This window comes from Geotrypetes seraphini, chromosome 3, assembly GCF_902459505.1.
Source record: "Geotrypetes seraphini chromosome 3, aGeoSer1.1, whole genome shotgun sequence".
Lineage (NCBI taxonomy): Eukaryota > Metazoa > Chordata > Amphibia > Gymnophiona > Dermophiidae > Geotrypetes > Geotrypetes seraphini.
In genome coordinates, this window is record NC_047086.1 from 66,684,486 (window position 1) to 66,709,642 (window position 25,157).

A 25,157-nucleotide genomic window follows, 5' to 3' on the forward strand; every position below is an offset into this window, starting at 1 on the left:
CCCAATCTCTTTCCCAAGCATTCCTTTTGCTTTTTTGAACAGGGCAAAAAATGCTTGAGTACCTGAATAAACTCATGTAAACTGTTCTGAGCTCCCCTGGGAGAGCGGTATAGAAATTGAATGAATTTATATTTTGAAATTTACTTTTTTTTGCAGAACATTCCAGATGGATGCCAAGTTTAGTAAACTTAGAGACACTTTTCCTAAGGCACAAACATCCTGCAGATGCATTGTGCTATGTTTGCGGCAAATTTATCACGGCAAGAGGGAAAAAGTACTCCATAAAAGCATTTGCTAAGATGTTCAATGCCTACAAGGCATATTTTGGCATGCTTGTTGGACACCTCACTTCACATGTGAGCACTGCCACAAAAAATCTGGAAGGTAAGATCATTTGGTTTCTTACTAGAATGACAAAATGCTAATAAAACTGATTGAACTTAAAAAAAAGAAAAAAAAAAAGAATGGCAGAATATTTTGCTGTAAAATTTCTTAGAATGATAATTAAAAAATATTTAAATTTAAAAATTTTCAATGTTGTTTGAAAATACTGTATTTCATGTATGAAATATGTTATGAGAATCTTGTACACATTAGTCATAGGTGAAATAAATGTATTGTTTTCATTACGACAATTTCATTTTATTCTTCTACAGGATGGTACAGAGAGAAAAGAGAGCCATGAAGTTTGCTATCCTAAGAATTTGTTGAGAACCCACAGACCACTCATGCAACTGCTATTTCTGCATGGTGGACCCTTCCAAATGTTGAACTGGCAAGCATGCATCTACAATCACATATCCGGACATTCCTTCATCCTTCGCCTCGGAACCTCAGTGCCCTGAGCTCCTCATACCCACTTCGCCAGAGAGAGAGCAACTATCTTCAGAAGAGAGCAGCAAGTCAGAGAGTGAGGGAGATGTTATAGATCTAGTTTACAGTATCAGCAGTGCAGCTATTCAGAGAAACCTATACTATCCAAACCAAAAAGACCTCAATTTGATCAGAGATCTTGGTCTCACCAAGTCCAATGCCGAGCTTTTGATGTCTAGGTTCAAGCAGTGGAACTTGTTAGGTGAAAGTGTTCAAGTCACAGATCAAAGGAAGCATCACCAAGCTTCTTCTACCTTCTTTACCCATGGGCTCTGCTTCTGCCACAGTGTGACCAGTTTGAGGCAATGAGAATCGCCTGTAGCTTGAAAGATTGGTGTCTATTCATTGACAGCTCATCCAGGAGAATCAAAGCCATGCTTCTCCATAATGGGAACAAATGCCCATATATTTCACTGGCTCACTCTGTGCACTTCAAAGAAGATTATAACAGTATCAAGACCTTACTAGGTCATATGAAACAATTCTATTTGGGACGTCAATGAGAATAAAAAGTCAAATTTCATCAAGTAACAACAAACTTTTATTGATAATGACAGGAGTCGCCATTGAACATATTACCATGAATTGGAAAAATTATTCTAGACTTAACTATACTTTCTGGTGGAATTCGTTGTGTCATATATACAAAATGGAAAGAACAATTGCCATACAAAAAAGGAATTATAATAATTTTAAAAAGATTTGGAGGCCATGGATAAATTATTGTAATGATTAGATGCCTTTTTTATACTGAAAGTATATTTATAATTAGGGGAAGGGAGTGGTATATAGTTGTATTAAAGATTTAATTAATAATTATGAATGTAATATTTATATGAAATTTTGATTACAATATCTGTGGGAAAGGTGGGGGTGGAGGAAATAAATTTATGTATTTAAGATGATAATAGAAAGAAATTCAAGTGATGTGTATAAGTTTAATTGAAAAATTTTTTGTGTATTTGATATAAGATGAAAAATGAATAAAGAATTGGAAAAAATAAGACCTTACTAGGTGCCTTCAAGTATGATGAATACGGCTGGGAGGAGAGTTAGAGTATATAGCACTGAGGTAGAGGTAGATATAATAGACATCTCAGAGACCTGGTGGAAGAAGGACTCTCAATGGGACACTGTGTTACCTGGGTACAAATTATATTGTAATGATAAGAGTAGATCAAATTGGAGGGGGATGGGGTTTGCACTATATGTTAAAGAGGGAATTGAATCATAGAAACATAGAAACATGATGGCAGATAAAGGCCAAATGACCCATCTAGTCTGCCCATTCACAGTAACCATTATCTCTTTCTCTCTCTCAGAGATCCTACGTGCCTATCCAGGCCCTCTTGAATTCAGACACAGTCTCTGTTTTTACCACCTTTCCGGGAGACTGTTCCACACATCTACCACCCTTTCTATAAAAAAGTATTTCCTCTGATTACTCCGGAGTCTATCACCTCTTAACTTCATCCTATGCCCTCTAGTTGCAGAGTTTCCTTTCAAATGAAAGAGACTCGACTCATGTGCATTCACATTACGTAGATATTTAAACATCAAAGATTGCTGGCTATATAACACATACGCATTAAAAATTATAATATGGGTACCTAAGAGAAATGCGTATCACTTTGTCTATCAGCTACCCACTGATACACATTTCTCTTAGGTACTCATGCTCTACCACGAGGTTCGTTATTTTTTGCACGTTATTGTAGCCAGTAAAGGAACTATTCGGATCCCTGAGGAAGATGTGTTACTCAAAACATGGACTGTGTCGGGCCCTTATCCCTTTATAACAGTGGTCTCAAACTCGCAGCCTGGGGGCCACATGTGGCCCCCAGGGACTATTTTGAGGCCCTTGGTATTTTTATCATAATCACAAAAGTAAAATACAACAGTTTCTTGATCATATGTCTCTATAGCTATAAATGACAATATTATTATTAAGACAGCCAAAAGGAAAGATTTATAAACTATAAAGAGTTTTTCCTTATGCAAAATTGTCATTTCTTTAATAAGACAGTAACTATTTTTTCTGAGGCCCTCCAAGTGTCTACAAATCTAAAATGTGGCCCTGCAAAGGGTTTGAGTTTGAGATCACTGCTTTATAACAAAGGTGGACCACATTACAAAAACTTTGTTTATTGATTGAAATAAAGACTTGGCATCAAGTACATTGTCTCTGCAGTATTTTTCTTTGTTTTGGGTTGTTTTTTTTTGCTGTTCGAAGTCTACTGCAATTTTGTTGGATTCCTCTCTTTGTGCCTTTATTTCCCACTGACACACAGGAAAGCCTTAATGAATCAGGACATCAATAATTTTAGGGAAGAATTTATCAACGTGTGGTAAAAGTTCTGCCCTCATCACCCCAAAAGACCACCAGGATGTTTAGGTAGGCCCAGTGTTGGGTGGGAAGGGGTCTGGATTTCTATGGGGGGGAGGGGGTTGCCTCATTAGGGGCACTCGAGACATTGACATGGGATTTGTGTGGGTTGCTGCCGATATTCAGCTGGAACTTTCAAAAGGGCTGGTGGCCTGACACACTCCCAGTTAGCCACTGCTTAACACAAACAGAAATTTGGTATCACCAGAGAATTTGAGCTTCACCCTCAAGTTTAGGAATGATCTAGGTATCTTCAAAATGTATAGTGTAAACCCAGTAAAACTGTTTTTTGTAAGTCTGCTATTTTCAAATCTGAAATTTCAATGTTTTGTAGAAATTTGTCCAGCATTTGAGCTATTCTACCAAAAAGCTCTTACAATCATAGGGATAACCCATTTCTATTGTCAAATCCCAATGCTTATTTAATTTACCTAATTCTTTGTCTTTAATTCTTGTGTCTTTTGATAATTATTATTATTATTGCTATTTTAGTTGAAAGAGACAAGGATTTTTCACACCAGCGAAGGCACTATAAAGAGTTTCGATTTGACCTTACTCAAATTCCGCATGGAGAAGCAGTGACAGCAGCTGAATTCCGGATTTATAAAGATCGGACAAACAGTAGATTTGAAAATGAAACCATCATAATTAGTATATATCAGATCATCAAGGAATATCCAAACAGGTACTCTATTCTTTACAATATCGCAAATAATGTCTTCATTGTTTACAGTGTTTCATTGAAAAAGTCTGTTATAGCAAGTCAAAATCTACAGGGTTAATGGAATGACACACGTTTTGTAAAGCTGGAATGTGGTTAAAGGAACAGAATCTGTCTTGGAACTGTAATTGGAATGATTTTTGCACTCCAAATATCTAACCACATTCACAAAACTTACAAGACGAGGTGAACTGAATGGTTCAAATTATACTTTCTTCTGTTCTGTATTTATTTCTCTTAGATCAGAAGCTTGAAATTATTTTTGGGTGGTGGTAGTGCTGGGGATTTAGATCAAACTTTGAATAAATTTGAAACACAATTTGGACACACATACTTCACTGCTTTCAACCCTAAAATGTTATTTTAAACAAGTCCCTGAATAAAACTTTTGTTTAACTTAAAAAAGAGGAAATAGCTATTACTGCCACTCTTAGCATAACATCTTCAGACTTTGAGAAAATAACTTTAAAGTGATTCATTTTTTTAAAAGGCCAAACAAGATCTAAATGTGCTTTACCACCATACTGTTTCTGAAAACATACATATGTTCCCTCTCATTCTAAAACCTTGCACACTAAATTTTATACATACCCCCTAACAGTGGCGTAGTAAGGAGTAGCAGCTCCCGGAGCGGTGGCACCCCTCCCCCGCCTGTGCCTTTTCGGCTTCTTCATCATGCCCTTTGACGTCACTTCCTAGATGCGGCTCCCGGACGTGACATCGGAGAGCACCGGCGTGAGCAGCCACCTTGCGCTGGAGGAAGGCAAGGGGCGCATGCGGGGAGTGGGTGAGCTTACTGGTGGCAAAAACAGCAGACAGAAAGCAAGCATGTGGATCACTGTTTATCCCAGGACAAGCAGGCATGATATTCTCACATGTGGGTGACGTCATCTACGGAGCCCCGATGCGGAAGCATTTTCAAGCAAACTTGATTGAAGATTTAAGTTTGCTCTGCTGCTCCACGCATGCGTGCCTTCCTGCTCCACTAGGGGGTGCATCCCCTCGTGGTCTCCAGTTCAAAATTTTCCGTGAGCCTAGAAGCCGTGTTTTTCAGGCTCTGCCCCAACTGCCTTCTAGCACCGCAATTTTTTCTTGTTTTTTCACGATTAAGTCGCTGTGCGCGAATTCTTTACTTTTTTACTTGATTCCTGCTTCGTTTTTGACGACCCGGAGGCTTCCGGGTCCCCGTGGCCGCGTGGCTAATCGAGCCGCGGCTACTTTCGATTTAATGTCCCGGTGCGAGCGGCTTCTTTCTCTCACAGATCCGCTTCGCCGGTGCATCCTCTGTCTGGGGGCGGCTCATCCAACCGACTCCTGCCCCCAGTGCGCTAATTTCCAGAACCGGGCCCTCCGCCGAAGAAAAGCCCGCATGGCGGACCTCTTCACCCCGGACCAACCCTCCACCTCGGCCTCGAGGTTGGCCCCGGCCTCGGCCCCGGCCTTGACCTCGGCCCCGGATACCTCGGCATCGCCTCGAGACTCGACCCCGAAGTCCTCGGGACAACAGAAAGCCTCGGCCCCGGGTAAGTCCCCTCTTCCCTCTTCAGGTTCTGTAACAGCGAAGAAGCCAGCCTCGGGGACAACGTCGACGCATGGCGGAAGCCCCATGCTTACAGCCCCGACTAAGCCCTCCAAGCTTTCGGGCCGTGCCTCCACCACACGGGAATACTCTGATACGAGGTCGCCCCCGGTGGAGTGCACCGAGGCAGTGGACATGCCTTCGATGCTGTCTGTGCCCATCTTCCAGGACCTACTCCGAGCGATGATCACGTCGGAGCTGTCCGCTGCAATGGCCCAGTTTCAATCGGCCTCGACCTCGAATGTGCCAGACCAGCCTGAGCCTCGCACCGAACAACCTCGAGGAAAGGTGCACAATCCTCGCCGCATCCCATCCTCCTCGGACTCCTCGCCGAGGCGCCCGAGACGTTCCCCCTCCGCAGACCGCCGAGGGGCAAAACGTCGGGCTAAAACGACAGAAACCTCGAACCGCCGTACCTCCAAGAAGGCCCGAGGTTCACCAACTCTACGAGGCCGTTCTCCCACACCTCGTACGGGACCACTAAGGGTGGCTGAGTTATCACTCTCCAACCCGCGCATCCTCCGAACTCCCCCTCGGACGTATTCTCCGAGGGAGTCCGGATCGAGGTCACCAATCCGACATCGATCGGTACCCCTAACCCCGGCATCGTCTCCGAGGGGCTCCTCGAGACGCCGAAGATCGACAACCCCGGAACACTCTCACAGTGCTTCCCCGGTCTCGGAGCATGGATCAGAGCATGAACCTCGATACTCGAGGGAAGCCTCCCCATCCTTCTCCACCCGACGAAGGTCTCGTTCCCCGACCCCACACGGGGCCCCGGGGACATCTCGCCCATCCTTCACTCGCTTTGTCCAAGACATGGGCCACGCATTGGACTTAGACCTCCAGTCCGACTCCAGATACTCTAAGGAGTACCTGGCGGAGCTGGATATGCCATCACTGCCCAGAGAGTCCCTTCGCTTACCACCTAACCCGGTACTCCAACAGGCCTTCTTCAGGAACCTGGAGACCCCCTACATGGTCACGGCCGTACCCTCCAAAATGGAGGCCAAGTACCGCACAGTACCTTACCCGGGATTCGAGCAACCACAGCTCTCCCACCAATCGCTGCTAGTAGAATCCTCCTTGAAAAAGGCTCACCCGTCCCGGGTCTCAGCAGCGGTCCCCCCAGGACGAGAAGGCCGAACCCTGGACAAGTTCGGCAGGAGACTATACCAAAACGCAATGATGGCCTCTAGGGTGCAAAGCTACACTTTCACCTTCACATCCTACCTCAAACACCTCATTGGACTATTGAGAGCCTTTGAGACTGACCTACCGGCCTCCCGGCAAGGCACGTTCGGCCTGCTTTTAGAGTCACTCTCCAACCTGCGCCTTCATCTATTCCACGCGGCCTACGATGGCTTCGAACTCTCCTCCAGAGAAGCAGCCTTCGCTATCGCCATGCGCCGACTAGCTTGGCTGCGCCTGGTCGACATGGACCCCAACTTACAGGACCGTTTGGCTAACCTCCCCTGCGTGGGAAAGGAATTGTTCGATGACACTATCGAGGCGGCTACAAAACGCCTCTCTGAACATGAACGCTCGTTTGCCTCCCTTGTCCGGCAAAAGCCCAAACCGCCAGCGGCCAGGCCATATAGGGCCCCTCCGCGCCGCTACCCACAAAAGTCCACCCCTGTCTTCTTGCGGCCCCCACCCAGGCGTCCGCAAGCCCACCACAGGGCCATGCCCAAGTCCCAACCGCCTGCGACCACCAAACCATCCCCGTCCTTTTGACGGGACACGCGGAAGGGGGCGGGCCCCCTCCGCCATAGTCCCAGGCCTCCTTCCCATCGGGGGTCGACTCAAAGCCTTTTACCCTCGCTGGGAACAAGTCACGTCGGACGCATGGGTCCTTGGCGTGATCTCATCAGGGTACTCTCTCAACTTTCGGGCCATCCCCCTGGACAACCCCCCAAGGAATTGCCCTCCCAACCGGACTCAACTATCCCTACTCCTCTCCGAAGCTCGAGACCTGCTTCGCCTGAGAGCAGTGGAGAAGGTTCTCCCCGACCAACGGGGGAAGGGCTTCTACTCCCGTTACTTCCTGGTACCGAAAAAAAACGGGAGACCTACGCCCAATACTAGATTTGAGACGCCTCAACAAATTCCTGGTACGGGAAAAATTTCGGATGCTCTCACTACCGACACTTTACCCCCTGATCGACGAGGGCGACTGGCTCTGCTCCCTCGATCTCAAGGAGGCGTACACACATGTCCCAGTGCACCCCGCTCACCGCAAGTTCTTGCGTTTCCAGGTAGGGGACTGGCACCTACAATACCGAGTCCTCCCCTTCGGACTAGCATCATCACCTCGGGTCTTCACCAAGTGCCTCGTGGTGGTAGCAGCAACCTTGCGTTCCCAGGGCCTCCAGGTATTCCCCTACCTGGACGACTGGCTAATCAAAGCCCCGTCCAGGGAAGGGGTTATCTCAGCGACCCAACAGACTATTACCTACCTACAAAGTCTGGGGTTCGAAATAAACTTCCCAAAATCTCAACTACGCCCCTCGCAGTCCCTACAGTTCATCGGGGCCACGCTGGACACGGTTCGCCTCCGTTCCTTCCTCCCCCCTCCGCGCCTGGAGGCGTTAGTAAGTCTGAGCCGAAGGATCTCCCTGCTGACCTCGGTATCAGCTCGACAGATGATGACTCTCCTGGGCCACATGGCCTCCACCGTCCATGTCACACCCTTCGCCTGCCTCCATCTGAGAATCCCTCAATGGACCCTGGCGTCTCAATGGCGTCAAGACCGGGACCCGATCGACCGCCCCGTGACAGTGACTCCTTCATTGCAACGATCGCTCCGCTGGTGGGCCGACTCTTCAAATCTTTCCAAAGGTTTGCTCTTCCTCACCCCACCCCACAGCAAGGTACTCACCATGGACTCGTCGGAGTACGCTTGGGGAGCCCATCTGGACGGCCTACGCACCCAAGGAATGTGGTCAGCACAAGACCGTCGCTGCCACATCAACGTGCTAGAACTTCGGGCCATCTATCTCGCAGCTGTAGCCTTCCAACATCTGCTCCACGACCGAGTGGTTCTCATCCGAACCGACAACCAGGTAGCGATGTACTACGTAAACAAACAAGGGGGGACAGGGTCTTGGTCCCTTTGTCGGGAAGCCCTGCGCCTCTGGAAATGGGCAATCTCCAACAACACCTTCCTTCGAGCGGTGTACATACAAGGAGAACAAAACTGCCTGGCGGACAGACTCAGCCGCCTCCTCCAGCCACACAAGTGGTCACTACACTCTCAGACCCTACGAGGGGTGTTCGAACGGTGGGGGACACCTCAAATAGACCTGTTCGCGTCCCCTCACAACCACAAGCTGCCTCTCTTCTGCTCCCGGATATACTCCCCGGACCGGCTCGAGGCCGACGCCTTCCTCCTCGACTGGGAGGGAAGGTTCCTGTACGCGTTCCCGCCATTTCCTCTGATACTGCGGACGCTTGTCCATCTGAAAACAGTACAAGCCACCCTGATCCTGATTGCCCCTCGCTGGCCACGCCAGCCGTGGTTTTCCCTTCTACTTCAACTCAGTGTCAGAGATCCACTGCCTCTGCCTCTGTTTCCCTCTCTACTGTCACAGGGTCAGGGTTCACTGTTACATCCCAATCTTCAATCTCTTCATCTGAATGCTTGGTTTCTCTCCCCCTGACTGCTCTCCCCGTGTCTCAATCAGTCAAGGAGATATTGGAGGCCTCTAGAAAAACCTCGACGAGAACCTGCTACTCCCAAAAGTGGACCAGATTCTCAACCTGGTGCTCCTCCCACAGCCAGGACCCGGTGTCGGTCCCCTTCCCCCTGGTCCTTGACTATCTACTTCAACTATCTCATTCCGGCCTAAAGACCAACTCCATTCGGGTACACCTCAGTGCGATTGCGGCCTTTCATCAGCCCCTGGAAGGGAAAGCCCTCTCGCTCCATCCCTTAGTCACTCGCTTCATGAAGGGTCTGCTGAACGTCCACCCCCCTCTCAAACCTCCCCCGGTGGTTTGGGACCTTAACGTGGTTCTGGCTCAACTAATGAAACCTCCATTTGAGCCAGTAGACAAATGCCATCCAAAATTCCTCACTTGGAAGGTAATTTTCTTACTCGCGCTCACGTCCGCACGGCGGGTTAGTGAGCTACAAGCTCTGGTAGCGGACCCACCCTTCACGGTATTCCATCACGACAAGGTGGTACTCCGCACCCATCCAAAGTTCCTACCTAAAGTAGTGTCTGATTTCCATCTCAATCAGTCCATCGTCTTACCCGTGTTTTTTCCCAAGCCCTACTCTCATCCCGGAGAAGTGGCGCTCCACACTCTTGACTGCAAAAGAGCGTTGGCCTTTTAACTCCAACGCACTCAGCCACACCGGAAAGTCCCACAACTGTTTCTGTCCTTCGACCCAAACCGGTTAGGCCACCCAGTTTCCAAACGCACCTTGTCCAACTGGTTGGCCGATTGCATCTCCTTTTGCTACGCTCAGGCTGGTCTCGCGCTGCATGTTCGAGTAACGGGACACAAAGTCCGAGCGATGGCAGCCTCCGTAGCGTTCCTCAGGTCCACACCTATTGAGGAAATCTGCAAGGCTGCCACGTGGTCTTCGGTTCATACCTTCACCTCCCACTACTGTCTGGACTCCCTGTCCAGAAGCGATGGCCGGTTCGGCCAATCGGTATTGCGAAATCTATTTGCTTAAATTGCCAACTTCCCTCCATCCCTCTTCAGTAAGCTTGGAGGTCACCCACATGTGAGAATATCATGCCTGCTTGTCCTGGGATAAAGCACAGTTACTTACCGTAACAGGTGTTATCCAGGGACAGCAGGCATATATTCTCACAACCCGCCCACCTCCCCGAGGTTGGCTTCTTTGCTAGTTAAGTGAACTGGAGACCACGAGGGGATGCACCCCCTAGTGGAGCAGGAAGGCACGCATGCGTGGAGCAGCAGAGCAAACTTAAATCTTCAATCAAATTTGCTTGAAAATGCTTCCGCATCGGGGCTCCGTAGATGACGTCACCCACATGTGAGAATATATGCCTGCTGTCCCTGGATAACACCTGTTACAGTAAGTAACTGTGCTTTATCTGCGTTGCTACTGGATCCCTCTGAAATTGGGAATTATATCAGAGGGAGCAGGGCCTGAAGATCCAGCAGTGGCATGCATAGGGCAACAACCTAAGTGCCTACCTTCTTTTTGCTGATGCTGTTGCTGCTGCCATCTTGTAGAGAAGCAGTGATTAGGGGAAAAGCCATGATGGAGTGAGTGTGGGAGGAGGAGGGGAAAGGGATAGAAACCGGCAAAGCTGGATGGTGGTGGAAGGGCACACAGGGGAGCTGGGTGATGATGGATTTAGAAGGTAGGGAGAGAGAGAAAATCTGTGTCATACTAAATGGATGGTGGTTGGTGAGGGAGCCAGAGAGTTGATGCTGGATAGTGGATGGGGGATGAAAAGGAGAGATGTTGCTCAGAATGGGAAGGACTGGAAACAAAAAAGCTTTTCTTTGCTGTGTGAATCAATGTGAAAGGGAGAACACTGTGGTCAAGGAAGAAGGAAGGAGAAGTGTATTATGGTCTCAGAAAACGGAAGAGAGAGGTAGGTTCATGTTGGGGGAAGAGAGAGACAGAGTAGCAAGTTGGTTTTCAAGGGTGACAAAGCAGAGAAACGGAAATCACAGTGAACCTGGAAGACACTGAGCCAAATTGACAAGTTAATGAGTAAAAATCACCTAGTCTGGATGGTATAAACCCCAGGGCTGAAAGAACTCAAACATAAAACTGCTGATTAGTGCTGATTGTCGCTAAAATTGTCCATAGTACCTGAAGATTAGAGGGTAACCAATGTAACATCAGTTTTTAAAAAGAGTTCCAGGGTGATCCAGGAAACTACAGACTGGCATACCTGACTTCAGTGTCAGGCAGAATAGTGGAAGCTATTATAAAAAATAAAATTATGAACCACATAGACAAACATGATTTAATGGGTCAGAGTCAGAACGGGTTCAGCCAAGGGAAGTCTTGCCTCATAAACTTACTTAAATTCTTTGAAGGTGTGAATAAATGTGCATAATAGTGAGCAGTTGACGTAGTATATCTAGACTTTCAGAAAGATTTTGACAAATTTCCTTATGAGAGACTTAAAGAGTTGTGATATAAGAGGCATTGTTTAGTTGTGGATTAGGAAGGTTTAAATGGCTATTTTTTTCAATGGAGGACAGTAAATAGTGGAGTGTTACAGGTATCTGTACTGGAACCATTGCTATTTAACATATTTATAAATGATCTGAAAATTGGAATGACAAGTGAGGTGATTAACTTTGCAGATGACACTAAACTGTTTAAAGTTTTTAAAACACATACAGACTATGAAAAATTGCAGGAAACCCTTAGGAAATTGGAAGACTGGGCATCCATACGGCAGATGAAATTTAATGTGGACAAATGCAAAGTGATACAATTTGGGAAGAATAATCCAAATCATAGTAACCAGATGTTAGGGTCTTCCTTAGGTATCATCATAGACAATATGCTGAAATCTTATGTCCAATGTGTGGTGGGGGCCAACAAAGCAAACAAGATGATAAGAATTATTAAGAAAGGATGGTAAACAAGACCAAGAATAATGCTTCTGAATCGCTCCATGGTGCAACCTCACCTTGAATATTGCATTTCATTCTGGTTGCCCTATCTCCAAAAAAGATATAGCAGGAGTAGAAAAGGTTCAAAGAAGAGAGACCAAGATGATAAAAGAGATATTATTCCTCTCATATGAGAAAAAGCTAATTAGGACTCTTCAGTTTGGAAAAGAGATGGCTGAGGGATGATAACATAACATAACTTTATTCTTCTATACCGCCATAACCAAACGATTTCTAGGCGGTTTACACAGACAGCAAAATACAAAATACAATAGTTTCTTGGATATACACAATGTAGAGTTTTGCTAACAATAGTACCCACATTTAAGAAATAAATTTGTCAAACAGCGCTGACTTAATTTCTTTACGAAATGCACCATAAGCTTCATCAATGTATTTACCCAGCCAAAACTGCTGTTTACCTGCTCGAAATGCGAGAGTCTTATCCAAAAATCCTGAGTGGTGTAGAGTGGATACAAGAGATTTTCTACTCTATCAAAAATTACAAAGACTAGGAGACACTCAATGAAATTATATGGAATTACTTTTAAAACTAATAGGAGGAAATATATATATATATATATATATTTTTTCACTCAAAAAACAGTTAAACTCTAGAACTCATTGCCGGAGGATGTGGTAACAGTGATTAACTTAGCTAGGTTTAAAAAAGGTGTGGACAAGTTCCTGAAGAAAATGTCCATGATCAGCTACTGAGATAGGCATGCAGGAACCTACTGCTTGCCCTAGGATCAGTAGCATGGAATGTTTCTACTATTTAGGTTTTTGCCAGATACATGTGATCTGGTTTGGCCACTATGAAAACAGAATTCTGGGTTAGATGGACCATTGATCTGACCCAGTATGGCTATTCTTATATAATGCTGGATGGGGGGAGTTGAAAGAGAAAAAGAATGGTAGCGGAAGAGAGTGAAGGGTGATACTTGATTGTGGAAGGAGAGAGATAGAAAGACAGAGGGACAATGCTGGATGGGGGAAAAGAGACAGGATAAATCATTGGATGGTAGGAGAATAAGAGAAAATTTTAAACATGATTGAGTGATTCAAATTTTAATCAAAGTGTTAATATGAAACTGAGAAATTAGCTTTAAAAAGTCTATTGGGTCATCTGGGTGCATGGGGACAATGCTGGGAGATTCCATCTTCCTTGTGGGTGGATTAATCTGTGGACTATATAAGAACATAAGAATAGCCTTACTGGGTCAGACCAGTGGTCCATCAAGCCCAGTAGCCTGTTCTCAAGATGGCCAATTCAGGTCACTAGGACCTGGCCAAAACCCAAGGAGTAGCAATATTCCATGCTACCAATTCAGTACAAGCAATGGCTTCCCCCATGTCTTTCTCAATAACAGACTATGGACTTTTCCTCCAGGAAATTGTCCAAACCTTTCTTAAAACCAGCTACGCTATCCGCTCTTACCACAACCTCTGGCAATGCGTTCCAGAGCAGAACTATTCTCTGAGTGAAAAAAATTTCCTTCTATTGGTTTTATAAGTATTTCCCTGTAACTTCATTGAATGTCCCCTAGTCTTTGTAATTTTTGACGGAGTGAAAAATCGATCCACTTGTACCTGTTCTACTCCACTCAGGATTTTATAGATTTCAATCATATCTCCCCTCAGCCGTTTCTTTTCCAAACTAAAGAGCCCTAACCATTGTAGTCTTTCCTCATACGAGAGGAGTTCCATCCCCTTTATGATCTTGGTCGCTCTTCTTTGAACCTTTTCTAGTGCCACTATATCTTTCTTGAGATAAGGAGACCAGAATTGAACGCAATACTTCAGATGAGGTCGCACCAGGAACGATACAGGGGCATTATAACATTCTTAGTCTTGTTAACCACCCCTTTTTAAATAATTCCTAGCATCCTGTTTGCTTTTATGGCCACCGGTGCTGCACATTGGGCGGAAGGTTTCTTTGTATTGTCTATGATGACACCCAGATCCTTTTCTTGGGCGCTAATCCCCAAGGTGGACTCCAGCATCCAGTAACTGTGATTCAGGTTATTCTTCCCAATGTGCATCACTTTGCATTTGTCAACATTAAATTTCATCTGCCACTTGGACGCCTAATCTTCCAATTTCCTGCAATTCTTCCCAACTTTGAACAATTTAGTGTCATCTGCAAACTTAATCACATCACTCGTCATATCTTCAGCACTCATTAGGAGGAGTTACCCTTTCTCTTTGAAATCATGGGTACAAAGTACTGATTGGGTCTGCAAGCATTCCACTGGATTTTAAAATTGCCCCCTTATTATTATTATTATTTTTTTTTTTTTTTACTCATAGCTAAACTATTTGGAGGAAGAGACCTTTCTATTCAGATCCTCTTTTCACAGATTCAATGAAGGATGCTTTTCTGAAGGGTTAACAGTAAAATAGCATGTCTTCACAGGTTGTCCTTGTTGATAAATTTCCTCCTAAATCTGCAGAGAAATTCTTCAGAAAACCAGAGAATTATTAGTAGTTAGGTCTCATTGCATACAATGACACTGTATGAAAATAGCTTGAGTTAGTAATAAATAGCACATCTTAACTACATCCCTTAGATTTTTTTTTTTCAAGTCATTTCAGTATCTGCTGTATCAGTGCCTAACATAAACACTCATATACTAATTTGATTATATAAATGCATCAGAAACTAGCACCAGTTTAAACTTTGGAAAGGATCTCTGATAGGAACAGCCAGAGGAAGGAGCAGCTGCCCCAGCGTTACCTTGCCTTAATATGGACCTCTTGCTGATTCATGTCATCATTTTCTAAGGCATGAGATTTATGAGGCAGTCACAGGAAACTTCTCGTTTTCCTTTTCTTCCCCGCTGCTTCCACTGTAGCAATGGAGCATTAAAGGAAAGTGGAGTGAAGCAAATGGCTCGAGTTAAGAAAATCTTTATGCTCCTTCAGTGGCTAGAGCAGAATGGGGAAAAAGGAAGCTCTCAGACTGAGAGAGAAAAAGACCTCACTGACACATAGCACAAGGGGTCAGTTCACCCATGTTGCAGTCTCACTGGGTATGAGGCAAAGTGCTCTTTGGGAATATTACATGTATCTTATTTGCTTTCCTGAGTTTGGAAAGCAATTCTTCTGAAATCTGAAGCAAGGCAAACAGACATAGCCTAGTAGTTAGAAAAGTGGGTTGAGTATTAGGAAAGCAAGGGTTGAAATCACATTGACACTGCTAGTGATTTTGATCACATCACGTACTAATAATACTACTTCTATTACTCGTAATCATTTCTATAGCGCTACTATGCATACGCTGCCCTGTACACATTAAGTTTCAAGTTTCAAGTTTATTAGGTTTTTATATACCGCCTATCAAGATTATCTAAGCGGTTTTACAATCAGGTACTCAAGCATTTTCCCTCTCTGTCCCGGTGGGCTCACAATCTAGCTAACGTACCTGGGGCTATGGAGGACTGAGTGACTTGCCCAGGGTCACAAGGAGCAGCGCAGGGTTTGAACCCACAACCCCAGGGTGCTGAGGCTGTAGCTCCAACCACTGCGCCACACACTCCTCCATTACACAGTACGTAGGTGCTATCTCTGTCACTAGCGGGCTCACAATCTAAGTTAACCCTTGTGAGACTGGAAGATTGGGCATCGAAATGGCAGATGAGGTTTAATGTGAGCAACTGCAAAGTGATACATGTGGGAATGAGGAACCTGGACTATAGCTTTGGATGCTGGGTTCTTTGTTAGGAGTCACTGTCCAGGAAAAGGATCTAGGTATCATTGTTTGTTTGTTTTTTAAGTCTTTATTCATTTTTAAAACTTTCAGCAAGTGTAACATAAGATACAATCATTTTATACTTTAACATCACTTAATATACCATCAAAGTTTAACTCACATCAAATATCCCTCCCCCCTTATACCTAACAATTGTACTTAACCAGAGAATTTTCCAAATCTATCAATCAGATCCAGTAAATGCGGAATGGTAGTTTCAGGATTCCTCAAATGAAGCAATATGTCATCTGCATAAGCAGAGACCTTGTATTCCCGACCTGCATAAGGAATACCCTGAATCTCCCTTGCCTGTTGAATAGCCAATAGCAAGGGTTTCAATACAATGTCAAAAAGCAAAGGAGATAACGGACACCCTTGTCTAACTCCCCTTCTAAGACAAACACGTTCAGAAAAATTATTATTAATGTATAATCTTGCATAAGGGGAACTATACAAGGTTTGAATCATTTGTATAAATCCAGAACAAATGCCAAACCAATCCATTACTTGATACATGAAGGTCCATTCCACACGATCAAAGGCCTTCTCTGCATCCAAGGATACAGAGAAAGACGGATCTTAGGTATCATTGTTGAGGATATGTTGAAACCCTCGGCTCAATGTGCGACGGTGGCTAAGAAAGCAAGTAGAATGTTAGGAATTATCAGGAAAGGAATGGAAAACAAAGATGAAAATGTTATAATGCCCTTGTATCGCTCTATGGTATAGCCGCAACTTGAATACTGTGCGCAGTTCTGGTCGCAGTATCTAAAAAAAGATACGAGCATAGCGAAATTAGAAAAGGTACAGAGAAGGGTGATGAAAATGATAAAAGGATTGGGACATCTTCCCTATGAGGAAATGCTAAAGCTACCAGGGCTCTTTAGCTTGGAGAAGAGACAGCTCAGGGGTGTTACGATAGAGGTCTATAAAATACTGAGTGGAGTGGAAAGGGTAGATGTGAAACGCTTGTTCACTCTATCCAAAAATACTAGGACTAGGGTTTATATGATAAAGCTAATAAGTAGTAGATTTAAAACAAACCAGAGAAAAATATTCCTTCACACAATGTGTAATTAAACTCTGGAATTCGTTGCCGGAGAATGTGGTTAAATCAGTTAGCTTGGTGGGGTTTAAAAAAGACTTAGATAATTTCCTAAAAGAGAAGTCCATAGGCCATTATTGAGATTGCTTGAGGAAATCCACTGCTTATTCCTAGGATAAGCAACATAAAATCTGTTTTACTACTTGGGATCTAGCTAGGTACTTTGGACCTGGATTGGCCGCTGTTGGAAACAGGATACTGGGATTGATGGACCTTTGGTATGTCCCAGTATGGCAATTCTTAATATTCTTAATCCTCCATTGTCTAAGTCAGAAACTTATAAGCCCTTGGAGACTAAGATATATTTATAGTATCTGAATATAACTCACCTTGAGTTTCTGTTGAAACGTCATGAGCCAAACAAATAATATAATGAGGGATATAATGCAGACTTCTAAAAGGAGTGACTTTATTGGAAATTATTAACCACCTTTATTAAGAGATTCACTCAAGGCAGTGTATAGCAAGTCTAACTTGACTTAAACTTACAAAGTTGTTAACATTATAAACAGTAAAATGAACAAAAATATACATGTGTACAATCAATGAGATAAACTTGGAAATTGCAAATTGAATCCCAGTAGCATGAGACAGTATCAGAAATATAAAAATTAATTTGCCTCATTGATACCACAAAATCATCCCAAACTTCTAGCATCATACCTCTTGTGCTTACAGAGTACTCAATCACTTGGGGAAGCTGAAATCCCACTGTAAGCACCACAAGAATTGCCAAATTTTAAGGACCAGAGAAAAGCACTTTGAGGGCAGGGTTCTGGTCCGTGGGCCATAGGCTGGACAAGCCTGATCCAAACCTTTATGGAAAGTCGAGATTGAAAACCGATCACTGCTAAAGAGGAGTAGTCCGATATTTAGACCCTAACAGGCAGCCTAGCTACTTCCTGCGGTCAGTGGCAATCCTGGATATTCAATGCTGAGGTCGTATTGACTATCAGCATTGAATTTCTGGGTTTTCAGTGCTGCAGACTTGGCCTGCCAAGCTGATATTGGGTGACTGGCTAAGGCCTAGCAGATTAAGGCTTTTCAAACTGGGCCTCTGTCCTGAATGGCTGTCTTTGTCCTCCAGCAGCTGAAAGGACTGCAGACTCACTTCTCCATCCTCTATCTCTTTTCCTGCCTAGAGAATGACACAGTGGCTGTTACCCGTGGCTAGCCACACCACCGAAACAGTGGGAGAAAAAGTCATCATCGATGTGGGTACGGAAACAAGGCCATTCACCGCCCCATGGAGCAGTGAATGGCCTTGTCTCCGCAGTTAAGGGAGGGAACGCGCATGGTCACCGATCGGGCATCTCCCTTTCTCCCTTCCTTCCCGATATGTGTAACTGCCCTAACCTTATACCTATTCCTCTTCTTCAGTCCTCCTCTCTCCCTTTCTGTGCCCTGTGGAATGCTCACTGCCTCCAACAAACTGCCCTACATTCATGATCGCTTTATCTCCCAGTACCTCCACCTGCTTGCTCTAACTTAGAGATAGATTGGCCCTGAGGACTCAACTGCAGCTGCTGTCCTCTCCTATGGTGCCTACCACTTCTCCCATACAGCATGCCCTACTGATCAAGGTGGAGGTGTTGGACTTCTTCTCTCTCATTCTTGCAGATTCCAACCTCTTATTCCACCTCAATCACAAAGCCTTATCTCATTTGAAGTCTACTTTGTCTGCCTATTCATTCATATTCCTCACCAAATAGAGGTCTGGATTCTTCTCTCACTTTTAATGACTAAATAAATTCCTTAACAAAGAAATGTTTCTTTAGTTTGTGCATGCTGAGGAAAGTCAGGTCACTATTTTATCAAAAACATTATTTATTACTGGTACAATCCACTGTGTTGGCCCAGTTGGACTACTGTAATTCTATTTATTTGGGTATTAAACAGGGCAGCTTAGATCGTCTCCAGTTAATATAGAATACAGTGACCAAACTTATTTTTGGAAAGAGAAAGTACAACCATGTTTCCCCATTGCTGAGAAAACTCCACTGGCTTCCGGTCCATCATAGGATACTGTTCAAGTGTGCATGTGTGGTTTTCAAACTCCTTTATGGAATATATGACTCTTTGATTCCCCTTAGTTGGAATTCCTTTAGATCCTGATATTCAAGAATTACAACAATTCACAAATTAGCATTTCCTTCTCTGAAAGGTATTAAATGCACTGGGAAGCTTAGTAAATCTTTTACTTTTAAATTGGTAAGAATTTGGAATGGACTTCCAGATTCTCTAAGAATGGCATATCAATTTTGAAAAAGTTTAAAAACCTGGTTGTTTTCATAATAGTTAATTTGATTTTAGCTGTTGAATAGTAATTTTAAGCAATTCAACATACTTTTTTTTTTCTAACTTTTTCCATCCATTTAATCTAACCAATTTCTGTTTTTATCTCACAGTTTTTACTTGTTATGTTTCATTTTTTAATGAACTGTAAACCGAGTCGAGCTCCTTAGCGAGTAGATTCGGTATATAAAATGAAGATTAGATTAGATTAGAGGTCATTTATTGTTGTCCCACCCCAACAAGTCCCCTTCCTCTTTTCTCAACAAATTTAACTCCTGCCTTTCCGGCTTCCTTGATTCATCTTCTCCCTCCCTCCTTCTTGGGGATTTTAACATTCACGCTGATAATCCCTCTGACACATATGCCTAAGTTTCTTGCCTTAACCTCCTCATTTGACCTCCAGCTGTGCTCCTCTACCCCACTCACCGGTATGGCCACTGCCTTGATTCTGTCTTCTTCTCCAACTGCTCTCTCTCTAACTTCTCTACCTCACTGCTCCCCATCTTTGATCATCATCTGATAACCTTCACAATTAATCACCCTCCTTCTCAGCTACATCCAGTCGCCACCAACAGGTTTTGAAATCTTCAAGCTCTCGATCCTTCCATGTTCTCAAACACTGTTTCACCTCTTCTCCCCTCCACTATGTTATCTAAGTCTGTCCATGAGGCTGTCTTGGCGTACAATTCCATTCTCTCCTTTACTCTGAACACCCTTGCTGTCCCACCCAAACCTCAGCCTTGGCTCACTCCCAGTATTCGCTACTTATATTTCTATACCAACTGTGCCGAGCGCCTTTGGCTCAAATCTTGCACACATGTTGACTTCCTTCACTTTAAGTTTATGCTGACCTCCTTTAATTCTGCTCTTACATTGATCAAGCAAAACTACTACATCCAACTAACCAATCAACCCCATTTCTTCCAACCCACACTGTCTCTTTGCCACACTGAACTCCCTCCTCAAAGGGCCCCCCCCGACCCCTCCATCTCTCTCCCCCCAGATGATGGCTGAATATTTCTATGACAGGGTTCACAATATCATCCTTGAAGTCACCATAAAGTCTCCTGACTTTCAAGCCCACACCATCTCTTCTTCTTTCACCCAAACAACTCAGGAAGCACCCGGATATCTTTCCCTTGCCTGGTCCCACCCTCTCGACCCTCCTTTACTTAATGCCAACTTTTCTTCCATTATTGAAATTACAGAGGAGGAAACCGCACAACTTCTGTCCTCAGCCAAGCCTACTACATGCCCCTCAGACCTTATTCCCTCCCCTCTACTTGACCCCATCTCACATACTGTTATCCCTTCTATCTCCCATATTGTCAACCTATCCATTTCCTTGGCATCTGTCCCCGATGTCTTCAAATATGCGGTGATTAAGCCACTTCTCAAAAAACCCTCACTAGATCCCACTTGCCCATTCAACTATTGCCCTGTCTCCCTTTCGTTTCTGTCCAAGCTACTTAAGCGTGATGTCTTCCGTCACTGCCTTGACTTACTTTCATCTCGACAGACTCTTGATCATCCTCAATTAGGCTTTGCCCCCTACACTCCACAGAGACTGCCCTCACCAAAGTCTGCAGAGACCTATTCCTGGCCTGTCTGCCAAAGACCTATCTCACCTCCAAGGTGTCCAAAATGCTGCAGTTCACCTATTAAAAAACTTGAACATCCGTGAACACGTGACCCCAGTGCTAGCATCGGTTCATTGGCCACCTATCAAAAAGCACTGTATTTTTAAAGTCCTGGCATTCAAAACCTTCAAGAAATTGGTACCAGGCTATATGATTCCCAAGCTATCAATCTATAATCCAAGCCAACGATTAAGATCCCAGAAAGAAAGACGGATGTCCCTACCCCCTGGATGTTCTCTCAAAACAGAATCAGCCCACAGGCATACCTACTCACACTTCATATCCAAACTATGGAACCTCATCCCCCCCCCCCCCCCCCCATCTATCAAAGAACTGGACAACCCATGGAATTTAGGAAGGCCATGGAAACCTTCCACTTCACAAATCTGTCTCCTTGAAAAGACCAAGCATAAATAAACACAGATAAACTCATGGACTAAACCATAATGCTAAGTTCCTTACCAAAACATGTATAGTTAATTAGAGTATTTTGGATGATTATATTTACTATAGTTGATTAGTGTATCTCCGAAGTTTATTTTTACTATAGCATCTTGGCTGTTTATTTCTACCACAGCATGTATAGTTCCTCAGATCAGCTGCTCTTAGCTGTACCCTTCTCCTCCACTGCCAATTTCAGACTTCATTCCTTTCATCTAGCTGCCCAAAATACCTGAGTTTGTCCATCAAACTGTTTAAAAGCAGACTGAAAGCCCATCTTTTTGATAAAGCCTTCAATCCATAACCCTACTCCCCACTGCCCACCACCCTAGCCAACAGATTTATTTATTTAAAATATTTATAACCCACTTATCCAACAATTCTAGACAGGTAACAAAAATGACATACATAATAATGAAAATAACATACATACAATTATGAAAAATTAAACAAATCAAATCATTAAAATCAAATCTCTTGAAAACTAACCCACCAACCCCAATTAAAAAAAAACAAAAAAAAAAGTCATACACTCCTACCATACTTTTGCCTATCACTGGGCAAAGCAATGCTCAAACAAGGCAGTTTTCAGCCCTTTTCTGAACTATAACAATGTGGGAACCTGCTTTAATTCCAGGGGTAACACATTCCAATACATCGAACCCTATAATGATAATAATGTCTTACGACTCACAGAAAGCTTAACTACATTCAACGGTGGTACTTCCAGACACATCCTATCCTAAGAACGTAACGCATACATAGGACGATACCATTGCAAAATGGAGCGTAGAGCCACAGGACAGTTGTCGCATAACAATTTAAAAATTATATCAAAACCTTGAATTCAATCCGCTCACCAATTGGTAGCCAGTGAATTAGATTGACCATTCCCCCTAACTGTATCCATGACATCCTGTTTGTCTGTATTGTATGTTTAGTTTGTAAGTTCCTGTGTATGTCTGGTAGCTCTATAGAAATAATTAATAGTAGTCGTAATAGTAGTTTTTAGCGCACACAAGTTTCAAGTTTATTAATAAAATTTGATATATCGCCTATTAGAATCACTAAGCGATGTACAAATCAAAAATATAGAAAGATGAAGGAGGTGTACATTTAACAATATTCTTTTGTCGTAAACAAACGTGAGATTGGGAAGGAAAGGATAAAAGTTACAATTTTCATTTGGGGTAGAAGAAGGGAAAAAACAAAAGGGAAAGGGAAGTTAGCCACAGCATTCTTAGAAATCTAACTCTGCATTTAAATATTGAAAGCGTCTTTAAATAAATAGGATTTTAAAAGTTTTTTAAATGTTAAAACATCTTTTTCATTACGAATGAATTGTGGAAGAGCATTCCACCATAGGGGACCCGTCACGGAGAATATATCTGCTCTTCTTGTACCGATGATTTTCAGGGAGGGGACTGAAAGAAGATTCTGGCCAGCAGAACGAAGTGAATGTTGGGAAGTGTGAGGTATTAAGAGTCTAGATATGAATTGGGGTTCGTCGGAGGCCAAAGTTTTGAAGATGAGCAGTAATATTTTGAAGGTGATTCTGTGACTAATTGGGAGCCAATGAGAATCTATCAGTAGTGGAGAGACATGGTCATATTTCCTTGCATTATATATTAGTTTAATAGCGGTATTTTGGATCAATTGTAATCTCCTTTTTTCTTTCTGTGTGATATTGAGAAAAAGTGCATTGCAATAGTCGAGTTTTGCTATTACTAGAGAATAGATTAGTATCTTAATGGAATTAGGACTCAGGAATTTGGATATCGACCTGATAAGACGTAGTTTGAAAAAACAGTTTTTAATAGTGAGGGAAATATGATCACGATAGGTAAATTTTTCATCAATTACTACTCCAAGGATTTTAACTGAAGGGACTAAGTTTAATGTAGTGTTATTGAGGGTAAATGAATTTATCAAAGTTATATCTTTTCTCCAAGTAAATAGTACAGATTTAGTCTTATTTATGTTGAGAGCTAATTTATTTGAATTAAGCCAGGTATGTATTATTTCCAGTTTGTGATTAATGGAATTGATTTCTTTATCACATTTTGGATCCAAGGGGTGTATAAGTTGAATATCATCAGCGTAGGAAAATGGGGTGAAGCCTATGGATTGGCAAATGCTTAGCAGTGGGGAAAGAAATAGGTTAAACAAGAGAGGAGACAAGATGGATCCTTGAGGGATACCAAATGTAGAGGAATAAGTTTTGGACATTTCATTATTGAACTTAACGGACGAAGTGCGATTAGTGAGATATGAAGTTAGTCAATTTAGGACATCGTCTGTTATGCCTATTGATTCTAACCTGCATAACAGTAAGTCATGGTCTATGGTGTCAAAAGCTGCAGAGATATCTAGAGAGAAAAGAATGACGGATTTGTGGTGGTCCAAATGATATTGAATGTTTGAAGTTAATCCTATTAGTGAATATTCTGTGTTATGAAATTTTCGAAAACCTGTTTGGTTTGGGTGTAATGCATTAGTGCTCTCTATGAAGTCAGAGAGTTGATTAAATATGAGTTTCACTGTTAATTTCCCCAAGAATGGTAAGTTAGCTATTGGCCGATAGTTTTAGATTCATTTATGCTGATTTTGTGATCTTTAATGATAGGGGTAATGATAGCAGTTTTCCAGAGGGAGGGGACAGTGGCTGTGATTAGACTCTCCTGAATTAGTGAATGGATAAAAGGTCCAAAATGAGAAAAATATTTTTTTAGATAGTAAGGAGGAATGATCTCAGATCCGGAATTCTTTAGGTTGACTTGTTGAATAAGAGATTCTATATCAGTGATTGAGGGGATTTTGAAATTTGAACATCTAGCTGTTGGTACGGATTTTGTTTGGCTAGTACTTATAGGATTGCTTGTTATGTTTGAGGTAAAAGAATTACGAATATTGTTAATTTTTGGGGTAAAAGTATCGGCTAAGTCTTGTGCTGTTAATGTAGATTTGTGAGTAGTGTTATTTATTTTATTTTTTAAATCTATTGTTTTTAAAATATTGTATAGGGTGGAAGAATTTTTGGCTTTGTCAATTTTATTGGAGTAATATGTCTTTTTTGCTTGATTGATTTTTTCTTTGTACAGTATAACGTTATCCTTATAAATTTGGAGATTGGATTGAGTTTTGTTATGTCTCCATTTTCGCTCTAATGAACATAGTTGTTGTTTTATCAAACGGAGTTCGCCCGAGAACCAAGGATTTGATAATTTACGGACTGAAATGATTTTAGTAGTTAGTGGAGCTTTGTTATCTAATAGAGATGACAAAGATTGGTTCCATGTAGTTAAGAGGTTTACTATGGAATTAGAAGAAGGAGTAAGAATAGTTGGATCAAGAAAAGAAGTTATGTCTATGTTATCTAATTTGGAATAGTCTCAAAAAGAAATGGTTTTTGTTTTGGGTGCTGATTGGGATAGACTTGACTTGCTTAGTTCCAGGGAAAGAGAGATGAAATAGTGGTCCGACCAGGGGACGGGAATAGTAGTCAGATCAGAAAGAATAAGATGATGGGATAGTGGGGCAAAAATCATGTCTAAAGTATGGTTTGCAATGTGGGTTGGTTCTTCTATTTTTGGGTATATGTTAAAGAGGGATTAGAGTATTGAGTAAATCTTTGGTATATGAATCAGTGATATTATCAAAGTGAATGTTGAAGTCACCCAAAATAAGGGGAATGATTGTTGAAGAACAAAAGTCAGTTAAGATGTCTTGAGGG

General features: G+C 42.9%; 1 protein-coding gene across 1 annotated transcript in view; it reads left to right on the top strand.

The window, feature by feature from the left end:
* The window catches only part of BMP5 (bone morphogenetic protein 5), a 152,428-nt gene that overhangs the window by 38,638 nt on the left and 88,633 nt on the right, over positions 1-25,157 (top strand). Inside the window, exon 2 of the mRNA XM_033938832.1 lies at positions 3,752-3,944. Coding sequence (XP_033794723.1) covers positions 3,752-3,944 — 193 coding nt within the window. The remainder of the gene's footprint in view (positions 1-3,751; positions 3,945-25,157) is intronic.